Source organism: Osmerus eperlanus, chromosome 15 (assembly GCF_963692335.1).
Source record: "Osmerus eperlanus chromosome 15, fOsmEpe2.1, whole genome shotgun sequence".
NCBI lineage: Eukaryota > Metazoa > Chordata > Actinopteri > Osmeriformes > Osmeridae > Osmerus > Osmerus eperlanus.
The window spans coordinates 15,938,692-15,962,493 of record NC_085032.1 but is presented as its reverse complement, the minus strand read 5'-3'; the positions used below and the strand labels follow the sequence as shown (position 1 = coordinate 15,962,493).

General features: G+C 45.5%; 2 protein-coding genes and 2 long non-coding RNA genes across 4 annotated transcripts; 2 read left to right on the top strand and 2 right to left on the bottom strand.

Annotated features, from left to right (window-relative positions):
- Positions 1–734: 734 nt before the first annotated feature.
- LOC134035225 (lipocalin-like) lies at positions 735–3,202 on the top strand. The gene is made up of 6 exons (XM_062480157.1): positions 735–882; positions 1,615–1,754; positions 1,868–1,947; positions 2,051–2,164; positions 2,562–2,663; positions 2,828–3,202. The coding sequence occupies exons 1-6, from the start codon at positions 787–789 to the stop codon at positions 2,845–2,847; spliced, it is 552 nt and encodes a 183-aa protein (XP_062336141.1). The 5' UTR covers positions 735–786; the 3' UTR covers positions 2,848–3,202.
- A 951-nt stretch (positions 3,203–4,153) lies between these two features.
- Positions 4,154–11,527, bottom strand: LOC134035081 (nuclear factor 7, ovary-like). The gene is made up of 6 exons (XM_062479895.1): positions 10,941–11,527; positions 10,610–10,705; positions 5,519–5,749; positions 5,410–5,432; positions 5,206–5,324; positions 4,154–4,886 (listed from the first exon to the last, which is right to left on the bottom strand). Exons 1-6 carry the CDS (start codon positions 11,343–11,345, stop codon positions 4,345–4,347), a joined length of 1,416 nt encoding a protein of 471 aa, XP_062335879.1. The 5' UTR covers positions 11,346–11,527; the 3' UTR covers positions 4,154–4,344.
- Positions 11,528–12,325: 798 nt separating this feature from the next.
- LOC134035082 (uncharacterized) lies at positions 12,326–14,946 on the bottom strand. The gene is made up of 3 exons (XR_009932301.1): positions 14,806–14,946; positions 13,257–13,425; positions 12,326–13,173 (listed from the first exon to the last, which is right to left on the bottom strand). It is a non-coding gene; the product is annotated as an uncharacterized LOC134035082 (long non-coding RNA).
- Positions 14,947–18,054: 3,108 nt separating this feature from the next.
- LOC134035083 (uncharacterized) lies at positions 18,055–19,362 on the top strand. Its single transcript, XR_009932302.1, has 3 exons — positions 18,055–18,377; positions 18,778–18,862; positions 19,129–19,362. It is a non-coding gene; the product is annotated as an uncharacterized LOC134035083 (long non-coding RNA).
- Positions 19,363–23,802: the final 4,440 nt, after the last annotated feature.

The window sequence follows — 23,802 nt, the reverse complement described above, 5'->3', positions numbered from 1 at the left end:
GTTTACAGAATATTCTTCTCTCAAATCCACTAAGTGAACCTCACGTCTTATTACCTGACGTTTCGACATATTTTCAGAAATGTTAGTATACATTAATTGTAGTAGCCTAACAAGTATTGGGACAGTAATGTCACCATTTAAAGTTTTTCTTTCACTTAAGGAGTAGGAAAATATGATAAAATAGAAGAATGTGATGCAGGATTGATCAGAGCAGCAGCTTCACACCAGATGTGACCTTAGGGTGGGGTCACGGAAACAAAGAGAAGTCATGCTGGGCACCCTCCCAACATATGAGCCAACATATGCTTCGAATGTTGAATTAGTGTGGTGCTTTCGTAACCATTCTTATTTCGTAAACTAGCTACTTCTTAAACTCAAGATTAGATTCGTAGATCATCAGCGAAACGAATATGCCCCATGCAACAACATGTTAAATATTTAAATTATGTTAAATAATTTTGTGCTTGCCTGTCCCCCTCCTGCCCCCTGTCCCCCTCCTGCCCCCAGTTCCCCTCCTGCCCCCCTGGCTCCCTCTGCCCCCCTGCACCACATGTGCTAGTTGTGTAACAGTGATTAGTGTGCCTGAGGGGTGACAGGGAGGAGATGTGGGAGGAACTGTGCTTTGGAGCAGTTGTTGTGTGTGTGTGTGTGTGTGTGAGGGGGGGAGGGGGATGAGAAGGTGGGTGGAGAGTGGAGCATATAAAGAGCTTGTTTCCCTGTCTGTGTTCACCACCTCTTCTTAACACACACACACAGACACACACACTCTCGTGAAGAGCTGAGACCATGAAGACTGAGATGCTGACAGTGTTGGCAGCGCTGCTGTGTAGAGCGTCCGTCTGCGCTGAGGTCGCACCCACGAAAGACTTCAGTCTGGAGAAGGTAAGAATGAGATGAAGGATGGGAGATTGAGTGATACAAAGAGAGATAGAGGCAGAGATAGAAGGAGATAGAAAGAGATGAAAATCCAGATGGAGAGGTAAAGGGAGAGAGAAGAGTGCATAATATGCTACCTGTAGGAAGCAAGACTCATGTAGGAAAGTCTTGGGTGTGGAGAAGTTGAAGAGATGAGACTGAAAGATGAGCGATGGAGGTATAGAAAAAGAGAGAGAGGGATGGAGAGAGAGAGGGAGAGAGGGAGAGGAATGCACTATGACATCGTTTTTACTGTAGCTGTTTATGGAAGAAATGAGATGAAAGAGAAAAAGCGATACACAGATAAGAGAGCATCATGGTTCTCCCTGTATGAAGATCCAGGAGGAGGGGGCAGTGAAAGTGTTTCCATTTAAATATGAAACATCAAGGTGATGTGTATGTGTGTTGATGTTTGTGTATGTGTGTTGATGTCTGTGTTTTTTGTTGATGTTTGTGTATGTGTTTGTTGTTGTGCGTTGATGACAGATACCAGATGGGTTGTGTGTACGTGTGTACATGTTTAAACACTCTGACCATCCACTCCTTCCTATTCTTCTCTCTCTCCTTTTTCTCTCCCTCTTCACTCTCTCTCTCTCTCTCTCTCTCTCTCTCTCTCTCTCTCTCTCTCTCTCTCTCTCTCTCTCTCTCTCTCTCTCTCTCTCTCTCTCCCTCCCTCCTTCCTCTCTCCCCCTGTTTCAGATGGCTGGCAAGTGGTACATGGTTGGCTTTGCCACCAACGCTGCCTGGTTTGTGAACCACAAGGCTGGTATGAAGATGGGCAGGGCCACCATGGTAGCCACACCTGGAGGGGACCTGGACCTCTCGTATTCCCACCTGAAGTGAGTTAGTGAGCGTGTGGAAGTGTGTCTGTGGTACAGCCCAATCCATACTGAAATTTTGGGGCTGATTCCGATATTAGGGAGTAAAATTAAAAAGTCTCTCTCTCTCTCAGTGAAGACGGTAGCTGCTGGAGAATGACTCACCTGGCCAAGAAGACTGACACCCCTGGACGCTTCACCTTCGTCAGCCAGCGTGAGTTCTCACACACACACACACACACACACACACACACACACACACACACACACCACACACACCTCAGTTCAACTCCCCATCCTCTCCTCCCCTCCCCCAGGGTGGAACAATGAGAATGACATGCGAGTGGTGGATATCCAGTCTGATGACTATGCTCTGGTCCACACCATCAAGACCAAGGACGGAGTGTCGGAGGTCCTCAACAAGCTCTACAGTAAGAGATTCCACCTCCACAGAGGAGCTCTGGGCCCTGCTGAGGGGGGGCGGGGTCCTGCTGAGGGGGGGGCGGGGCCTTGCTGAGGGGGGGCGGGGCCTTGCTGAGGGGGGGCGGGGTCCTGCTGAGGGGGGGGCGGGGCCTTGCTGAGGGGGGGCGGGGCCTTGCTGAGGGGGGGCGGGGCCTTGCTGAGGGGGGGTGGGGCCTTGCTGAGGGGGGGCGGGGTCCTGCTGAAGGGGGGGCGGGGCCTTGCTGAGGGGGGGCGGGGCCTTGCTGAGGGGGGGGGGGGGCGTGGCCCTGCTGAGAGGTTTGTGGTCATGGTGTGATGTAACACGGTGGTGTTGTGGTCATGTTGTGGTCATGTTGTGGTCATGTTGTGGTCATGTTGCGGTTGCAGGTCGCAGTCCTGAGGTGAGCGCTGCTCTGCAGCAGAGGTTCCTGCAGTTCTCCATGGATACCGGAATCCTGCCTAGCAACATCGCCATCCTGCCAAAGAACGGTGAGACTGCAGACCCTGACACATCCACATACACACACACACACTGCACACACTGACAGATAGAGAGGGGTGTGTTGTCGTGGTGATGCACCTGGCTCGAGTCAAGTTGTGTTGAAAAATGTAGATACAAACTTCTACTCACTGTCTTCTCCTGTTTGTTACAGCTGAATGTACAGCGGCTTAGACTGCCTCCATCCTCCCACACACACACACTCTCACAGACACACACACGCACACTCTCTCTCACACACACTCTCTCACACACACACTCTCTCACACACACACACACACACACCCTGATCACCATCCTGGGACCTGTCTGCAGCTATACTACCAAGCTAAAGCTAAACACCTGCTACAGAGAGCTGCTAGCTCCACCCTGGCCCTTCAACCAGACCCCCCACCCACCAGACCCCCCACCCACCAGACCCCCCACCCACCAGACCCCCCACCCACCAGACCCCCCACCCTCCCCCTGGCCCTCCCACCAGACCCCCCTCCCACCAGACCCCCCACCCACCAGACCCCCCACCCACCAGACCCCCCACCCTCCCCCTGGCCCTCCCACCAGACCCCCCTCCCACCAGACCCCCCTCCCACCAGACCCCCCACCCACCAGACCCCCCACCCTCCCCCTGGCCCTCCCAACAGACCCCCCACCCACAAGACCCCCCTCCCCCTGGCTTTCCCACCAGACCCCCCACCCACCAGACCCCCCATCCTCCCCCTGGCCCTCCCACCAGACCCCCCACCCACAAGACCCCCCTCCCCCTGGCCCTCCCACCAGACCCCCCACCCACAAGACCCCCCTCCCCCTGGCTCTCCCACCAGACCCCCCACCCAAAAGACCCCCCTCCCCCTGGTCCTCCAGTGGAGTCTGGGAGGAGAGGACATCTGTTTTAGGACCTGGCTCCTCTCCTGTCCCCGCCCTCCCCTGATCAGCAGCTGTTGCTATGTGACCGTCATCTCCACATGTCCACAAGTGTTTTTTTATACCGCTGATTTCTGTTGGTGTGATTTGCTTTATTGAAATAAAGTTGTGTAAAAATGCTCACTTTTAAGAGTTTTGTATGTGATGCTTGATAAACAGAGGAGAGATGTACTGTCTCTAAACTGGTTCAATGAGGTTAAAGAGGGGGTTAGGTAGCTGAGCGGTTAGGGAATCTGGCTATTAATCAGAAGGTTGCCGGTTTGATTCCCGGTCATGCCAACTGATGTTGTGTCCTTGGGCAAGGCACTTCACCCTACTTGCCTCAGGGGGAATGTCCTTGTACTTACTGTAAGTCGCTCTGGATAAGAGTGTCTGCTAAATGACTAAATGTAAATGTAAAGAGTCTACTGGTGGAAGAATCAGCTGTGCTACGTCGCCCTCAACTGGTGGAGGAGAGAATTACATGAATTAAACTGAAGCGCAGGAGAGATGAACCACACTGCATCACATCATGTTACAGTTCATCATATTTTATTAGAAACTAAGACATTACTGACTGTGATTAATGACTGTGCTGTTCTACTGTTACAGAGAGAGGAGGAACCATCTCTAATGACTGTGCTGTTCTACTGTTACAGAGAGAAGTGGAACCATCTCTAATGACTGTGCTGTTCTACTGTTACAGAGACAGGAGGAACCATCTCTAATGACTGTGCTGTTCTACTGTTACAGAGAGAGGTGGAACCATCTCTAATGACTGTGCTGTTCTACTGTTACAGAGGCCTTCACTGGTAAGATCCTCAGAGGGGGGAGAGTGTAGATACTAGCAATGTATGGTAAGACTCTCTCAGTGAAGGTTTGTGTGAGTGTGTGTAGGTGTGTGTTTGTATCAGGGTCAGAGAATGACAGCTTTCCTCTGTCCCAGTCCAGCTGCACTCTGATCCTCTGGGGGTTCTGTCTCACTGTGAGAACAGTGCCTGCGTCTGATGAGGAGTGTGCTTTGTATGTACCATTGTTGAACCAGATTCCCCAGTATCCATCCTCTATGTCTCCCTTCCTCTGGACAGACTCTGCTAACACACCCAGGAGCCAGTCTGTACTGTCTCCAACCTCAACATCCCAGCTGTGTGTCCCTGAGTTAAAGCCCTCAGAACCCAGGACCAATCCAACATTATTTAACCTCTCTGGGTTGTCAGGAATCTGTTGTTCCTCCTGACTCCATCTCACACTGGTCAGATCCTCAGACAGGATGAGGAGTGGGTGGGCAGTGTTGGGGTCCAGAGTCACAGGAGCTGAGGAGAGTGATCAGGTTTGTGTTGATGCAGTGTTTGATGTTTACACCTTCACCCACCAGTAGGTGACACCATGACAAACCCAGAAATGATTACATATCATGTATGTGGATGTCAGGTTTCTACATGTATGTATCATGTTGTATATAAAATAGTAGAGCAGTTTATTTGATGAAGAAACAATGGTTATGTACAGTATGTAGCCTCTACTATAGTGTTAAGGATGGTCTATGCACATATATGATAAGACATATCATGATCAGTAATGCAGGATACTGCAGGTACTATATTGAATATTACTACATGATCTAATACTCACTGTACGTGAGAATGTCCTGCATCTTCTCCCAGACTCTGAAGGTCAGGTTTCCCAGGTGTTTGGCCACATCTATCAGCGCTCCTGAGACCAGCTGTGGACCCGGCAGAGTGGACTGGGTTCTGGAAGAACATTCTGGAGTCAGAGCTGCTGTGGGGTTGGGTTCACAACCACAGACAAGAGAGAGACAGGAGGCAGGTCACTTACCTTTTCACTGTGTCCTTGTAGTTCTGTGGAGATACAGAAGATGAAGTTAGACACTCATAAACACACCCAGCCAGCCATTCCATATGAACGTAGAGAGATCAGTCCTGACCTGCAGGAATGAGATGTCTTCAGCTCTCAGCTCCTCCTCTATGGCTCTGATTGTGTGTGAAAGTGTTGATATCTCTCTATTCAGCTCCTCAATCTTCTCCTTCATAATCTGACTCTTCTGCTTCTCCTCATCCCTCAGTGCAGCTATCCTGGCCTCCTCTTCCTCTTGTAGAAACTGGTAAAGCTTCTGAAACTCCTCCTTAATCTGCCACTCTGTGTGCTGGGTCTGGATCTGCAGACATGGAGGTGCATACAGGGTTTAGGGGACCAGAGTTCTTAATGTCAAAACAGTGATAGGCTATACAGAGTGCCCCAGTGACCCACTGGTCTAATGCACCCTGGAGGCTGAGACAACCCAGTCTCATACTTCTGCATATTCATGACACGTGCAGTTTATACGCGAATTCCTCCCATTCGTTTTCATCAACAGAAAATGTGTCTCTATCACACGCAGAACGTGTGGCAGGTTTGGATTTTAAAAAGACTTTGTCGTACAACAACATCAAACCCATTTTTGGAAAGGTCTTAGCTTTTAGGTTAATTTATGTAAGTTTGACACATTTCTGTCAACCTTTATCTGATATATTGACCTTTGAACACTTGCCAGGGGTCACCTTTAAAGCCCTATATTTCAGTGATTAAAAGAGCTACTAAAATTGGTCAAAGTCAAATAATTCGTTGGTGGCACATAGTCCTGGTGAGCACGGGGAGAACATGCAAACTTCACACAGAAAGGCAGATAACCCACCTGAGCACAGGTAGGCCTCAAGAGGGAATCGAACCCAGAGCCTTCTTGCTGTGAGGCAACAGCATAAACCACAGTTACTGGCCTCTTCAACAAGGCCAAGGACTACCACTGACATTTAAATATTATCTATTTCACTACGCACAAGCCACCTGAATCTCATTTGCACTATGTTACCCATTCATGCTGCTCATTCATATTCTTATTCATATTCTTATATTCATACTCATATTCTTATTCTTGTTTTATATACATTTTATATTCTAAATTATTTTATTTTTAGATTGATACCAAGGAAAAAGGCTTCACGCAAGAACTTTCCCCACCACACCCTCTTTTTGGTTTATTGCTTCTTCACTGGAACTGTTTTTTAGAGAAACATGTTCTGCCACAAGTGTTGCCATTGAAGCCATCCAGTAGTTAAAGACACATTGATACCAAGGAAAAATATTTCACACGAGAACTTCTGCTTTCCATGGAACCGTGAAATTACTTGGGGGTTGTTGTATCAAAGACAAATACTACACCCTCTTTTGGTTTATTGCTTCATCACTGGAACTGGTTTAATTTCTGGATAAAAATCTGGATAATTTATCACCATAATTTCCCACTCAAGATATCTGCCAGCCTGCCCTTCCAGAGCTGTCAGGAACCAGGCCTGTATACAGCCTATAGTCCTATGTTGCCTGTGTGTGTTATATCTTTTTTCTTATTTTTATTTACAAGAATTCTGCTTGGGGTTGGTGGCAAATAATAAATGATGTTTGTTATTTGAAGGTGTTTGAGGTGAAAATTCCCCCACCAAAAAAGTATAAAAAAGTATAGGCCTACATTTGGAAGCTTCGAGATCGTGAGTCTCCGTAAAATCTGAGTACGGATGATGACGTATAATCGATAAAGAGTTGATGACGTTCTGCGTGTGATAGAGACGCATTTTCTGTTGATAGAAACGAATGGGAGGAATTTGCATATAAACTGCACGTAAAACAGGGATTTGGCGTATATATGGCACGCAAAATAGAAGTGTAAACCCGTGTCATAGATACGCAGAAGTATGAGACTGGGTTGGCTGAGACCTCACCGCAGAGCCCTGAATCCCCCCTGCCCCCCCTCTCCCCACACCCCTGTCCTACTAAAAATCACTGTCTGACTCACTGGTCTAATGCACCCTGGAGGCTGAGACAACCCAGACTCATACTTCTGCATATTCATGACACGTGCAGTTTATACGCGAATTCCTCCCATTCGTTTTCATCAACAGAAAATGTGTCTCTATCACACGCAGAACGTGTGGCAGGTTTGGATTTTAAAAAGACTTTGTCGTACAACAACATCAAACCCATTTTTGGAAAGGTCTTAGCTTTTAGGTTAATTTATGTAAGTTTGACACATTTCTGTCAACCTTTATCTGATATATTGACCTTTGAACACTTGCCAGGGGTCACCTTTAAAGCCCTATATTTCAGTGATTAAAAGAGCTACTAAAATTGGTCAAAGTCAAATAATTCTTTGGTGGCACATAGTCCTGGGGAGCACGGGGAGAACATGCAAACTTCACACAGAAAGGCAGATAACCCACCTGAGCACAGGTAGGCCTCAAGAGGGAATCGAACGCAGAGCCTTCTTGCTGTGAGGCAACAGCATAAACCACAGTTACTGGCCTCTTCAACAAGGCCAAGGACTACCACTGACATTTAAATATTATCTATTTCACTACGCACAAGCCACCTGAATCTCATTTGCACTATGTTACCCATTCATGCTGCTCATTCATATTCTTATTCATATTCTTATATTCATACTCATATTCTTATTCTTGTTTTATATACATTTTATATTCTAAATTATTTTATTTTTAGATTGATACCAAGGAAAAAGGCTTCACGCAAGAACTTTCCCCACCACACCCTCTTTTTGGTTTATTGCTTCTTCACTGGAACTGTTTTTTAGAGAAACATGTTCTGCCACAAGTGTTGCCATTAAAGCCATCCAGTAGTTAAAGACACATTGATACCAAGGAAAAATATTTCACACGAGAACTTCTGCTTTCCATGGAACCGTGAAATTACTTGGGGGTTGTTGTATCAAAGACAAATACTACACCCTCTTTTGGTTTATTGCTTCATCACTGGAACTGGTTTAATTTCTGGATAAAAATCTGGATAATTTATCACCATAATTTCCCACTCAAGATATCTGCCAGCCTGCCCTTCCAGAGCTGTCAGGAACCAGGCCTGTATACAGCCTATAGTCCTATGTTGCCTGTGTGTGTTATATCTTTTTTCTTATTTTTATTTACAAGAATTCTGCTTGGGGTTGGTGGCAAATAATAAATGATGTTTGTTATTTGAAGGTGTTTGAGGTGAAAATTCCCCCACCAAAAAAGTATAAAAAAGTATAGGCCTACATTTGGAAGCTTCGAGATCGTGAGTCTCCGTAAAATCTGAGTACGGATGATGACGTATAATCGATAAAGAGTTGATGACGTTCTGCGTGTGATAGAGACGCATTTTCTGTTGATAGAAACGAATGGGAGGAATTTGCATATAAACTGCACGTAAAACAGGGATTTGGCGTATATATGGCACGCAAAATAGAAGTGTAAACCCGTGTCATAGATACGCAGAAGTATGAGACTGGGTTGGCTGAGACCTCACCGCAGAGCCCTGAATCCCCCCTGCCCCCCCTCTCCCCACACCCCTGTCCTACTAAAAATCACTGTCTGACTCACTGGTCTAATGCACCCTGGAGGCTGAGACAACCCAGACTCATACTTCTGCATATTCATGACACGTGCAGTTTATACGCGAATTCCTCCCATTCGTTTTCATCAACAGAAAATGTGTCTCTATCACACGCAGAACGTGTGGCAGGTTTGGATTTTAAAAAGACTTTGTCGTACAACAACATCAAACCCATTTTTGGAAAGGTCTTAGCTTTTAGGTTAATTTATGTAAGTTTGACACATTTCTGTCAACCTTTATCTGATATATTGACCTTTGAACACTTGCCAGGGGTCACCTTTAAAGCCCTATATTTCAGTGATTAAAAGAGCTACTAAAATTGGTCAAAGTCAAATAATTCTTTGGTGGCACATAGTCCTGGTGAGCACGGGGAGAACATGCAAACTTCACACAGAAAGGCAGATAACCCACCTGAGCACAGGTAGGCCTCAAGAGGGAATCGAACCCAGAGCCTTCTTGCTGTGAGGCAACAGCATAAACCACAGTTACTGGCCTCTTCAACAAGGCCAAGGACTACCACTGACATTTAAATATTATCTATTTCACTACGCACAAGCCACCTGAATCTCATTTGCACTATGTTACCCATTCATGCTGCTCATTCATATTCTTATTCATATTCTTATATTCATACTCATATTCTTATTCTTGTTTTATATACATTTTATATTCTAAATTATTTTATTTTTAGATTGATACCAAGGAAAAAGGCTTCACGCAAGAACTTTCCCCACCACACCCTCTTTTTGGTTTATTGCTTCTTCACTGGAACTGTTTTTTAGAGAAACTTGTTCTGCCACAAGTGTTGCCATTGAAGCCATCCAGTAGTTAAAGACACATTGATACCAAGGAAAAATATTTCACACGAGAACTTCTGCTTTCCATGGAACCGTGAAATTACTTGGGGGTTGTTGTATCAAAGACAAATACTACACCCTCTTTTGGTTTATTGCTTCATCACTGGAACTGGTTTAATTTCTGGATAAAAATCTGGATAATTTATCACCATAATTTCCCACTCAAGATATCTGCCAGCCTGCCCTTCCAGAGCTGTCAGGAACCAGGCCTGTATACAGCCTATAGTCCTATGTTGCCTGTGTGTGTTATATCTTTTTTCTTATTTTTATTTACAAGAATTCTGCTTGGGGTTGGTGGCAAATAATAAATGATGTTTGTTATTTGAAGGTGTTTGAGGTGAAAATTCCCCCACCAAAAAAGTATAAAAAAGTATAGGCCTACATTTGGAAGCTTCGAGATCGTGAGTCTCCGGATGATGACGTATAATCGATAAAGAGTTGATGACGTTCTGCGTGTGATAGAGACGCATTTTCTGTTGATAGAAACGAATGGGAGGAATTTGCATATAAACTGCACGTAAAACAGGGATTTGGCGTATATATGGCACGCAAAATAGAAGTGTAAACCCGTGTCATAGATACGCAGAAGTATGAGACTGGGTTGGCTGAGACCTCACCGCAGAGCCCTGAATCCCCCCTGCCCCCCCTCTCCCCACACCCCTGTCCTACTAAAAATCACTGTCTTTATCAGAAGTAAATAATAAATTATATTTTAGTTAGTGAAATACTATCAACCAACATATTACCTTAATGTGTTCTGCTGTTTGATCACAGTTTTTTTTCACTTCATTAACGACCTCCAGCTTCATCTTTAAGGACTTCAGAGCAGGCTGGAGTTCCTCCTGGAATGAAACAAAACGTTTAAAGGAAAGTTGTTGATCTTCTCATTTGACCAGCTGGTTCTGAGACGTGTCTATCTGACAAAAAACTTGTAGAACAGCCAGGAAGTTGTGAAAGAATTATGGAACGTGATACTTCAAATACAGTAAATAAAACACATATTTATATACATGATTTACTGTATACAGTATTCTGATACCAACATACAATATATGTTCTAGTACTAAGTCATCATACCTTGTGATCCTGTGCAGCTTCATCTATTGGACTGCAGTCATGGTTTTTGTGTTTTCTGGAGTCCCGACACACCAAACACACTGGCTGCTTGTCCTGCAGACAATAGAGCTTGAGTTTCTCCGTGTGCAGACTGCAGAGCACCTCAGACCCTGCTGAATCTCTCTGACGTCTCTGCTGTAAGAAGGACTCACACAGGTTCTTCAGGACCAGGTTACATGGTTGCTCTAGTTTGGAAGATCTTCTCCTGCAGAGTGGACATTCCTGTGATTTACTGTGTTTCCAGTATTCCTGCAGACAGGCTTTACAGAAGCTGTGGCTACATGACAGGATGACAGGGTCTGTAAAGATGTCACGACACACAGGACAGGAGAGATCCTCTTCTGGGCGAAACAAGCTGGACGCCATTCACTCACCCAGTCACACCCTCCTGTGGAACGTAGTGTGGAGATTACTTGTGAGTTGTATTTAATAAACTCACGTATACAGTCAGCAGTGCGTTTAAGTCTCTGTTGATGATAGTGTTCCTCCTGTAGCTGTTTGTCTCTCTCCTCTCAGTGTGAGCAGAGCGTCGAGTCTCAGAGCAGACAGGTTCAACCAGTGCCAGTCCTTCCTGCACGCGACAGGCAGCCACCTGAGGGTGGCGATGACGAGGCATGAAGAGGGGGGCATCCATTTAAATGAACCCTCCCGCTGTCCTTGGGTTTCAAACGCACAACCAGCAGAGGGCGCCAACCCCGGCACGTCATATGTCCGTGTTGTGGGGGGGGGGGCGCTTGCCCCGGTTTGCGCCCCGGGGTGGGGTGGGGGGGGGGTGGTGTAGGTAAACCTTGCCTAGGGCACCAAATGTGCTAGGACCGGCACTGGGTTCAACTAAGAGCTGCTTGGTGAAGATTATTACGGACACAGGTGTGACAACACTTAACTTTGTTTCCTGCTTTCTGACAGGTAAGTCAGTTACCTGGGTTTTGAGAGACCAGGAAATGAACTGCATCGGCACAATCCTGAAATATGACATTCCACCTCTCTGATACTGCTTGATGGTGGATGTACATCATACTTGTCATCTCCACGCCCATTTCTCTCCTGTCTGTTCCTGACATCCTTCCACAGCAGGATGCGGACGCCCCAGAGCCTGTGGACACAGCACACTAGCGCCCCCTGCTGGCCGTGTTTCACACTGACGCTCACGTTCAACACTGACGCTCACGTTCAACATGCTGTTTCAGTTGGAGAATCCTTGAGAGAAGTGACATCAGGAGCCCAGCTGGAGGAGAGGATTGTGTCATGTGACCTCCTGCAGGTGACAGGTCAAGTGACTCTGACATAGCTGTGATCACATGGGGTTCCACCAGGAAGCTGCTGTCTCTGAGATGGTCCTATGAAGGCAGTGAACTTCTGACCAGAGATGAAGCTATAGATGTCCTCCACTAAACCAGGATGCACACTGTTTGTGGGATATCAACTCTTTATTTGATATCACACATACTATTATCTCTAATTCCTGTCAAGTTAAATAAATCACTAGGCATAAGTGGTGATATCATGAATACACTTTGTGTGTTTAACAAGAACACACTAGTCTGTCATTTTAGCACGCGTATATTTGTTTATTTATATTACAGATGTATACATGTTAGTTACATAAAACGTCATGTTTTAATGTGACAGCAAATCACTGTAGATGCTGCTGAGAGCAGACAGCTGAACTGAACTCCCTTCTTCACCCTACTAACACTAGTATCAGGTAATAACATGGACACATATTAATCACATACCTTTAACCATACAAACACATATCCTTAATCATACATATCTATACCCTTAATCATACACATCTATATGCTTAACCATACTCACGTATCCTTAAACGTATTCCCGGTGTGATATCAATGGCTGTTTTTGAAAATGCAATAGAAGTTTGGTAACCATTTGACCAGACAAGTGAATTAAGAGCTCAAAATAGCATTGTGGTAACAGACATAAGGCCTCTTTTAGGGAACAGGATTATGAAATTGAAAATGAAACAGATACAGTTGAGGTCAGAACCAAACCAACATGCAGCTTGATGACAGGTTCTACATCTACACACAGAGAAACCACAACAACACGATAGGAAACACAGCACAGTAACTCCATTAGAGACCCCTGCATATATGAACTACCAGGATGTGTTCGGATTAACCGGGCGGCTGCCCCGGGCGGCTGCCCGGTTCATCCGTGCCTAGATCCGCTGCTGAATAGAACAGAACAGTCATTAGAACTGGTATGTCTTCTGCTGGCATAAAAAAAGGTAGTGCGTTTTGTCGTGCCGCTTACTTGGTTGGGGGGGGTTTGGAGGGCGGGATTGCCGGTCCTTCCTGTAGGCGACATAGGCAGCAGCCTAGGGCGGCATGAAGAGAGGGGCAGCAATTTCCCAAGTGCATCCATTTAAATGAACCCTCCCGGGGTTTGGACACTCAGTTTCAGTTGCCAGCATTTTCTTTTGCTATCGCCAGCAAAGTGTAAGTATTATTATTTTAGGCATACCAAACAATCTAAGTGTAAAATTTCATGAACATATATGGACGTTTACATGTCTAAATAATATAGGAAAGTTACTTTGGCCGAAAGACCACTCGGCGACACTCGGGCGACGCTTGGGCGATGATCTTTACTCTGACAAGTGTGTCTGTGTTGTCATCGTACTGCTACTATGGGTTAGCATATGAGTGTATTTCAACGCTAGCTTAACACTACTTTGTCTTGCCAATGAAAATACACGATCATGTGTGACGTGATCTGTAGTCGAGGGGAGGAAGGGATGGGGGCTAGCAAACTTTGAGAAGAGTTCAACAAAACATCCAGCAGATGGTGGTATACAGATCTGGGGCCAAATATGCTAGTACGGGCACTGGGGGGCGGCATGGGTAAACATAGCCCCGGCTGGGGGGTGTTGGTGGTCCAGAGGAAAAACTTGCCTGGGGCGCCAAATGTGCCAGGACCGCCACTGGTTCTACTGTTACAGAGGCCTTCACTGGTAAGATCCTCAGAGGGTGGAGAGTGCTCCCATTAAACATGTCTGGAGTACCAATGAATGGTAAGACTCTCTCAGTGAAGGTATGTGTGAGTGTGTGTAGATGTGTGTTTTTATCAGGGTCAGAGAATGACAGCTTTCCTCTGTCCCAGTCCAGCTGCACTCTGATCCTCTGGGGGTTCTGTCTCACTGTGAGAGCAGTGTCTGCCTCTGATGAGGATCCTGCTCTGTATTTACCCTCGTAGGACCGGATTCTCCAGTATCCATCCACTATGAGTCCCTTCCTCTGGACAGACTCTGCTAACACACCCAGCTCCCAGTCTGTACTGTCTCCAACCTCAACATCCCAGCTGTGTGTCCCTGAGTTAAAGCCCTCAGAGCCCAGGACATATCTGACATCTGTATCTTCAGGGTGCTGTTTTTCCTGCACAGTAATTCATCAATTTAATACAGACACTAAACATGCTTAGTTGACTGCTGACATTGGTCGAGATTACAGGGATAGCCATATTACTATCCAAGGGATCATATAGGCCTACTTATTACCAGTTAATATCACTTTTGAGTTGCTAGCCTGCTGGTACTATGCTAAACTAGCACGGTCCCATTATGTGGGTAGGTTAGCTTTATCCTTCTGGCTTGAACAAGACCAGCTGCTGCTAACACACTGGTCGAAAGATTGCAGACGCTAGAGATAGATTTAATACAAGCAAAAGTTACATGCTTTACTACACTAACAACTTTCAAAACATGTTTCCATTGTAGAATGGGTGGCGGTGGCTAGCAGGTTTGCACTGTGTGGGTAGTTTTCCTACTAGCTAACTAACAACGACCTTCTTGATAGTTACTTACTCTCTGGGTGGTCTCTTCTTTTTTGGTTGACATTTTCGTATCTACAAAGCACAAAAGTATCAAAAATATCAATGCTGAGACCAAACGAAATACTAATATGAGGCTTTATTATTTCCTGGCGTAGCGTGTCCGACTGCCAGCTCTCTTTCTGCAAGTCACGATTCACGAAGTGTTTCTGACTCTTCAGCCAATTAAATAACATAATCTTGTCTCGCAGGCTCGAGGGCGCATTGGTTAACTTAACCCTTGTGTTATCTTCGGGTCATTCTGACCCATCAGTCATTGTGACCCACCGTCGTATTGCGACAAATTTACCTCCTACAAAAACAAAGTGAAGCATTTTCTTTTAACTGTTGGGCTGTCTCAGACCCCCCACATTGCAATGGTTAAAAGAAAATTATTTTTATTTGTTTTTGTATTGGGTAAAATTGGGTAAACACAACGGTGGTTCGTTATGAACCTTTGGGTCATGTGACCCGAAGGCAGCACAAGGGTTAAGTAACTGGCTTTTACTGTTAATGACAGTATTCCTCCTGTAGTTGAGTAAAAACGGTATCTGTCTTCTCAGTGTGAGTTGTACTTTAATCCAGTGTTCTCTCAGAGTACAACGGTGAATATCAGAGCCTGTCAGTGAGCAGAGAAACACTGAAATTTACTTCTAGAGCTCAATCTATTCCTGGATTCTGACAGGGGAGTCATGCAGTGGAATTCCCAGTATGTTATGAAGTCCCATCCACTATTTCGGTGTGTACTTAAGGAAGGGCATAGTGAGTGACAGGTGATCTCATTCGCACAAGAAATTCGAGAGGCTGTTAGAACAGAAACTGTACTACTGTAGCGAGTGGTACGTGCCAGTGGAGCGAGTGGTACGTGAGAGTAGGTACGTTCATGGGCCGGCTGCAGGCGCCTGCATTCCGGTGGGTTATGGAAACTCACACCAGACTTTTACGAGACCAGGAAATAAATGTAAACACAATCCTGAGATGTGGGATTCCACCACTCTGCTACTGCATGGTGGGAGATTTAGCATTTCGGACTTCTTGTTTCCATGCCGATAGTCGTTACAGCTTCTTCATGTCTCGTGCTCATGCTGTGGGAGGGAATGGACCTGGAAACACACCCTGGGGTTTTTATTTTTTAATCAATGTATTTATTAATTGCAGTTTTCAATACATTAAAAAAAACAGAAACATTAAAGAAGAAACATCGATAAACAGAAACAATGTTTTACAATTTAGACAGACATTGTTCTATTATACGAGAAGTTTAACACTTTTTTTATTGGAGATGTTGTGAAGCGATGATAATAATAAACGTAAATCGGAGGGAAAAGCTGTACAGTTAGGTTTGAATTTAAGGTATCTAGCTTCATGAATGTGGCATTTACCCATCATTGTTCAATACAAATATAATTCAAGGTATCTTCAAGCTCCATATTGTCACACATCCAGGGTTACACCCCCCTGTACACCACTAGAGGGCACTGTTGCCACTAGAGAAGAGCTGGAAAGAGTAACATCTCCCCTCTCGTAATGAGCAGGAGCTGTCGATCCTCCAGCTACTTCCAATTACAGCACACACACACACACACACACACACACACACACACACACACACACACACACACACACACACACACACACACACACACACACACACACACACACACACACACACACGTATTAAAGTACACACATTCTCTTTCTCACACACACATACACTAACACAAGCACACATACAAAGAGCCTTCTCTTAAAAATTTTCTAGGATTTTCTTCATCCACTCGTTCGCCATAACGCCACATTTATCATAATTAATGAAACCATTCCTCCAACAGAGCAGAGAATAACAGATCTTTGATGAAGTCTGGAAGAAAAACACCACATGTTCTCTCTCTCTCTCTCTCTCTCTCTCTCTCTCTCTCTCTCTCTCTTTCTCTCTCTCTCTCTCTCTCTCTCTCTCTCTCTCTCTCTCTCTCTCTCTCTCTCTCTCTCACACACACACTTTCTCTTATTCTTTCTCCCATTCTCTTTCTACAACTTTCTCCCTCTCTCACCCTCTCTCTCTCCCTCATTCTCTCTCTCTCTCTTTCACTCTCCACCCCTCCACTTCCCCCCCTACTCTCCTCCTTTATTTTTTCCTCTTGACATGTGTCACAGTCAGGGCTCCTTCTCTCCAGGGATAAATGCCAGATTACATGCTGTAGTATTTTTATCCGTGCAACATTAAGGGAAAGAGCTTACTGTATCAAAGCCCCTGAGGAGATCACACACACCAGCAGAACATGGAGAAGTAGAGTGTAATGTGCCTCCTTTGATCTCTCCCCCCTACTCATAATTACCCCTGCGACACACACACACACACACACACACACACACACTCTCATACGCTTGTACGCACCCTCACACATGCCCACACGCAGTACACATGTAGATAGTACATACAGTACATGTATGAACAAGAGAGGGAGAGAGAGAGAGAGAGAGAGAGAGAGAGGGGGGGGGGGAGGGATGGATGATAGATAAATAGAAGAATACATGTTTTGCCAAGATAACTGGATCTAGACCATTGAATGTTTACGATGTCTTTGTGTGTTTATACTTTTGACTGGGGACAACAACGCAACAATCAGTCAGCCTATAGAATGTTGATAATGTCAGGCTACTTATTGATAGACAATTGCAGTTTAGCCAATAACTTAGTACATTTTGTTGAATGATTGAAGGTCTAGACAACAAACGTAATGATAAAATAATCACCAACTATCAACACGAAAATGAATGACAGATTGACAAGGCAATTTCCTATTCCGAGTTTGCTATTTCTCTACGCAAGAAAAAAATGTCAATGCAAGAAGCGCCATCTAGCGATCATTATGTGTCAGTAACAACGTCCCTGTCTGAAGACTCGGGTGTCATGTGACCGGCTGTCCGCGCTGTAAGTAAGGAAAACTTGGCTTGGTCTTGGCTTCTGGTGTTCAATCTTTCGGATATTGAATGGCATCGATTGCTCTACAGGACTTTGATCATCATTTGATGCCCCTCTCGTGGTTTATTGCTTTAATAATATATCAGTCCCACCACAATACTAGCTCAACAGCGCACACGGAGAGAAAACAGAACATGTGTTCGCTTTTGCTCCAAGCTTCAGACTTGACCCCCGGACCGGGTAAGTAAAACTAACTTGTTCAGCTGAGAGCTAATTTTTGCTGTGTGGGATTGCAAGAGCTAACCAGTAGCCTATGAAAATACAGGGTGTTGATATCACAGCCTGGAAACATAGCTAGCTCTACATAAGAAGTTATTACCCTGGCCTGTGCCTGTGGCGTTTCTGCAGCTATATTTTTGCAGTTTTAGCTATCTATTTATCTATCTATCTCTCAACGAGCTATTGAACTCATGTTCTACTGTAGGTAAACTCGTCTGTGGCTAGCTAGTTAGCTAACATTAGCTTCACTTTTCGCCACAAAACTAGCTAGTTATATGCCTAAACCGTGCAAAGAAATCTTCGGGAACAAGACGCACATTTTGACACTGACACCGTGTAGTGCAAACATTGAGGGAGTAGATAAGGTGGGAAAATAATAAGTAAATAAATGTAACTTGTTTAACTACATGCTTGTGTGGTTCTTCCCTTTGGCACTTATTTTGGTTGTTCACAACATTCACAATATGTGCTTCATGTTTTGGCTACCCGCAATGTTTTTTGGGGCTATCTTGTTGTTATCAGTGACCTATGCACTTTGTAAAGCTCTCTCTTGGAAGTCGCTTTGGATAAAAGCGTCAGCTAAATGTAAATGTATGAGAGAGAATATAGGTTGTGCCTACCCATTAAAGTGAGGCGAGAAACCGAAGGGAAGTCACAAGGCAAGAAAACAAATATAGAAGCTCGTGTTAGCTTGTGTGACGTTTCAGTAGCTGAGCGACATCCAGCCTGGCCCTTTGTAAACACTCCCTGCTTGACCCGCCGAAGGGCTGGATCGATAGGAGGCCATCTGGAACGTTGTCCAGCGCAGCCTCGATCTCCTGAAGAGGCTAGCTCCACTTCAGCAGGTCAGGTAGGAGGACCCAGAGGGAGGAGGTTTGAGTGTGTCTGTGTCTGTCTGTGTGTCAGTGTGCAAAAGGAGGATAGTTTGTGATCAAGAGAGACAGACACAGAAAGGGTGGGCGGGGAGATGTCAAATGCTCTTGATGTGTGTGTGTGTGTGTGTGTGATTGAGATGTTGAGAGAGGTTGAATTGGTTCTAAATGTCTTCTAGGTTAAATCAATAATGACCCATTCAGGGAGTTAATCATGCTTGACCTGTTTGTCTCCTCCAATCAGGGCTGACCAGGAAGGAGGGTGCCCCTGGTGTGTGTGTCTGTTCCTTGGTGTGTGATACCTGGTGTATGCTATTTGGTGTGTTACCTGGGGTGTGTGTTACCTAGTGTATGTTATCTGGTGTGTGTGTGTATAATCTGGTGTGTGTTACTTGGTAGGTTTGTGGCTGTTGTGACTTTTTTACGAAAATAGTTTTTCAACCTTTTGAAACTTGTTTCACACACAGTGAAATGAGAAGAGGGGACAGCAAGGAGTAAAGCAGAGCAGAGTCCAGTAGAGTCATCAAGTACTCATCAATGATACAAACCTTTTTTTTACAAACCTTAAAATGTAAATTTCTTCAAACTTTCAAAAAAAAAAAAGAAAGAAAGAAAATCAACCTTTTTTTCTAACCTTTTTAAAATATATAATTTCTAAACCTTTCCAAACTTTCTTTTAAAAACAAATTCTTAAACTGTTAGAAAGGTCTTTTATTTAACTTTCTCTGGGGGTGAAACAGGTACGGGATGGGAGGTTGAGAGAGAGAGAGGGGAGGGGTAGCAACTACTGGGGATTAGAAGACCAAATATACTGGTGTGTGTGTTCGAGAGAGAGAGATTTACCAAGAGGGCAACAGTGATTGAGGGAGAGGAAGGGAGAGAGAAAGAAAGAACAATATATATATATATATACAGTACTGTGCATAAGTCTTGGGCACCCAAGATTTTTTACACAAATGATGTCTTATACTGTATTTCTTCAATTAAATGCTACAGCTTTTCTTGAATTACATGTTTCAATGAGGGCGGTGTGTACACGAGGGCAGCTTTTATTATTAATATTATTTAATCGTAATTAAGAACAACACAGGAATTGCGCAAAGCAGTTTATTAATTAGTAGGCGACATCTCTGGTGTCTCGTCGGTGAGGAGGCAGATGAGGATACTAATAGTGATGCAGAAAGTTTTGTACCGTACCTATTTGTAGTAAAAATAAATTAGAATTATAGTAAATCTAAATTTAATCTTGATGCATTTTTTTGTTTAAGTGTATCAGATTTGAATGCAACGTTTAATCAAAGAAATATAATAATATAATTTTTTTACTGGTGCAGCATTATAAAAGTGCAATTTTGCTAAACTTTTTGTTCAATTTTTTAATGTCATTATTTCTTAAAGCATTTTTCCTTTTCATTTATTTTTTATTGTGCCTAAGACTTGCACAGTACTGTGTGTATATATATACTGTATATACATATACTATCATAGACTGTATTCTGTATAGACGTGTTGGCCCTCTGGTGTTCAGGGAAGTGTTTACACGGTTTGTTTGCAAATCTGTATGGAAGGAAGCAGAGAAGCACGGGCTTAAGGAAGATGGCAGCAACAACCCAAACTGAAGCTTCCAGCTTCATGTTGTGTTTTATAGGACTTCTGTAAGTCTAAAACCTGCATGGAGACTAGAGCTGCTGGTAAAGAAAGACAGAGCTGAGCAGTGATCACTAAATCACCAAATTAAAACATGGAATGTAATATATTTTTTAATATCTTTCTGCACCCACCAAGGCAATAAGCGTTCTGTACGTAACACCTGGCCTCCAAATGAACCAGTCATCTCATTACAATAATCCATGACCAGTCTGATCATACTCTCAATTCAATTCTCAATTCAATTTCGACAACCTCCATCCAACCACTCTCTCTTTCCCTTAAACGCTCCCTTCCTGGTTCCCTGGCCAGGATTACAAAGACATCAGTAGTTGGTTTGTGAGTGTGTGTGAGAGAACGGGAGACAAGATGGAGAGGGGAGAGAGAGAACTAGGGAGAGAGAGAGAGCTGGAGCGAGGGGAAGAGAGAGAGAGAGCTGGAGCGAGGGGAAGAGAGAGCTGGAGCGAGGGGAAGAGAGAGCTGGAGCGAGGGGAAGAGAGAGCTGGAGCGAGGGGAAGAGAGAGCTAGAGCGAGGGGAAGAGAGAGCTGGAGCGAGGGGAAGAGAGAGCTAGAGCGAGGGGGAGAGAGAGAGCTGGAGCGAGGGGAAGAGAGAGAGCTGGAGCGAGGGGGAGAGAGAGAGCTGGAGCGAGGGGAAGAGAGAGCTGGAGCGAGGGGAAGAGAGAGCTGGAGCGAGGGGGAGAGAGAGAGCTGGAGCGAGGGGAAGAGAGAGCTGGAGCGAGGGGAAGAGAGAGTCCAACACGGACTGAGAAATCATGCTGGATGTAGAGCAGCCGTTGTGACAGGAACCCTGCGGACAGAGGTCTCGTTTCTAGTGGGGACCTAATGGAGGTGACGCCATGCTGTCGATTCTCTGGTTAATTAGATGACGTGTCATTTCAGCTCCAGGGAGGAAGCTGAGAATCAGCCAGTTCCGTTTGAATAATTACACAAGGCTGAGACCACACTCTGTCACACCATGCCATCTAATGTGCATTCAACCACTGCAGTGTGTAACAATAATATATTTTTATAATTGTAAAAAAAATGATGACTGAATTGAACTGGTCATCTAGTTAGTACGAGGTTCATGTTAAGGCAAGATTTAGCCTCTAGTTTCACGTCAGGTCCGCTCTCTGCATCTTGACCTCAAGTTGACTCATCAATCAGCTGTGTGTCGGTCATTGACTCAAAGTGTTTTATCAAATGCGTAAGACGACGGCGTGGCAAGAGAAAGTGTGCCTCCATATTCCTCTTGGTAAACACACGCTACGGGCTGGAGTGAACACACTGGCAATCGAAGCTCTCCGAATGCTTTCTAATAGTCACCATGAAGTGGAGGGGCCTCTCCAGCAGTCTCCTGTTCCAAGCCGTTTGCCGGAAATTGTTTCATCTTGCATCTGGCCACACTCCATCACAACAAAGCATTCAGAACGCATACGGATCATCAGATGGAAGAAATAACAGGAGAGTCCATCCAGCTCTCCTCTACACAACATCCAGCTCCATTTGAAAATCCATTAGGTGAAGCTTTGAGGCCGGAGAAGAGAGAGCCATTAGAGTGTGATTAAAGGGATGATTCATTGGAGAACACGGTCTCTTGTTTTGAAGGAAGGTCTGAGTCTCGACAGAGAGGCATGAGAGAAAGTAGCCTCTGTTCCCCCGACACACACACACTCTCACACACACTCTCACACACACACACACACACAGACACACTCACACACACACACACTCTCACACACACACTCCTTCGTCTCTAACAAAGGCTGGGTCGGACACAATGAAAGCAACTCAAGCCTCCACAGTGGAGTAAGGAGGAGGGGAACACACGCACACACACACCACACACTCACACACACACACGGACACGCACACCACTCCCCACACAGGAGAGGGGAAGAGAAGTCGAGAGAGCATGGGGGAGGAGGGGGGGGGTTCCTTGTGGAGTTTGTGAGTGTCAAATGTTGCACATAGAAATGAACCCTGCACTCATCATCCTTCCTCATCCATGCCTCCATCTAACCTCTGTTTCTCCATCTAACATCTGTTTCCCCCTCTCCTCTCCATCTATCTGTTTCCCCCTCTCCTCTCTGTCTCTCTGTTTCCTCCTCTCCATCTCTCTGTTTCCCCCTCCCCTCCGTCTCTCTGTTTCTCCCTCTCCTCTCCTTCTCTCTGTTTCTCCCTCTCCTCTCCGTCTCTGTTTCTCCCTCTCCTCTCCATCTCTCTGTTTCTCCCTCTCCTCTCCATCTCTCTGTTTCCCCCTCTCCATCTCTCTGTTTCTCCCTCTCCTCTCTGTTTCCCCCTCTCCTCTCTGTTTCTCCCTCTCCTCTCCATCTCTCTGTTTCTCCCTCCTCTCCATCTCTCTGTTTCTCCCTCTCCTCTCCATCTCTCTGTTTCTCCCTCTCCTCTCCGTCTCTCTGTTTCCCCCTCTCCTCTCCATCTCTCTGTTTCTCCCTCTCCTCTCCATCTCTCTGTTTCTCCCTCTCCTCTCCATCTCTCTGTTTCTCCCTCTCCTCTCCATCTCTCTGTTTCTCCCTCTCTCTGTCTCTCTGTTTCTCCCTCTCCTCTCCATCTCTCTGTTTCTCCCTCTCCTCTATGTCTCTCTGTTTCTCCCTCTCCTCTCTGTCTCTCCAGTTAAACCCCATTGGAAGAAACCCAGAGCGTCTCCTTTGGAAAGTCATGGAACAGTTTCCAGAAGTGTTCAGCCCTTGACAATCTTTTGTCTGCTCCTCTCTCCAGGGGTGAAAGCTCAGCGCTGGGACCCAGGGTTACAGGTCGGGGCCCCCTCGGTTGGAGAGCACCGTGGAGTGGCTGGATTGATGATCTCCATATGCATAACAAGGGCGAGGAGGCTGGAGTCACCTGCTCCTGTAATGAGGCTTGTCCCCTAAAGCAGATGGATCCACTCAGAGAGCAGGGTGAGTGGGAAAGGCCAGTGCCGCCACAGACATCACACACCTCTCGTCCTCTTGACGCTACAGTCGTGACATCCGAATAGAGACACTCAGGAAGGAGAGATGAACTGTAGCACACAGGGCGACAGGCATCGTTCGAAGGACTGCGTTTGGGGGGGTAAAGAGGGAGTCAGGTGGCTGAGCGGTTAGGGAAGCGGGCTAGTAATCAGAAAGTTGCTGGTTTGATCCCCGGCTCTGCCAAATGACGTTGTCCTTGGGCAAGGCACTTCACCCTACTTGCCTCGGGGGGAATGTCCCTGTACTTACTGTAAGTCGCTCTGGATAAGAGCGTCTGCTAAATGACTAAATGTAAATGT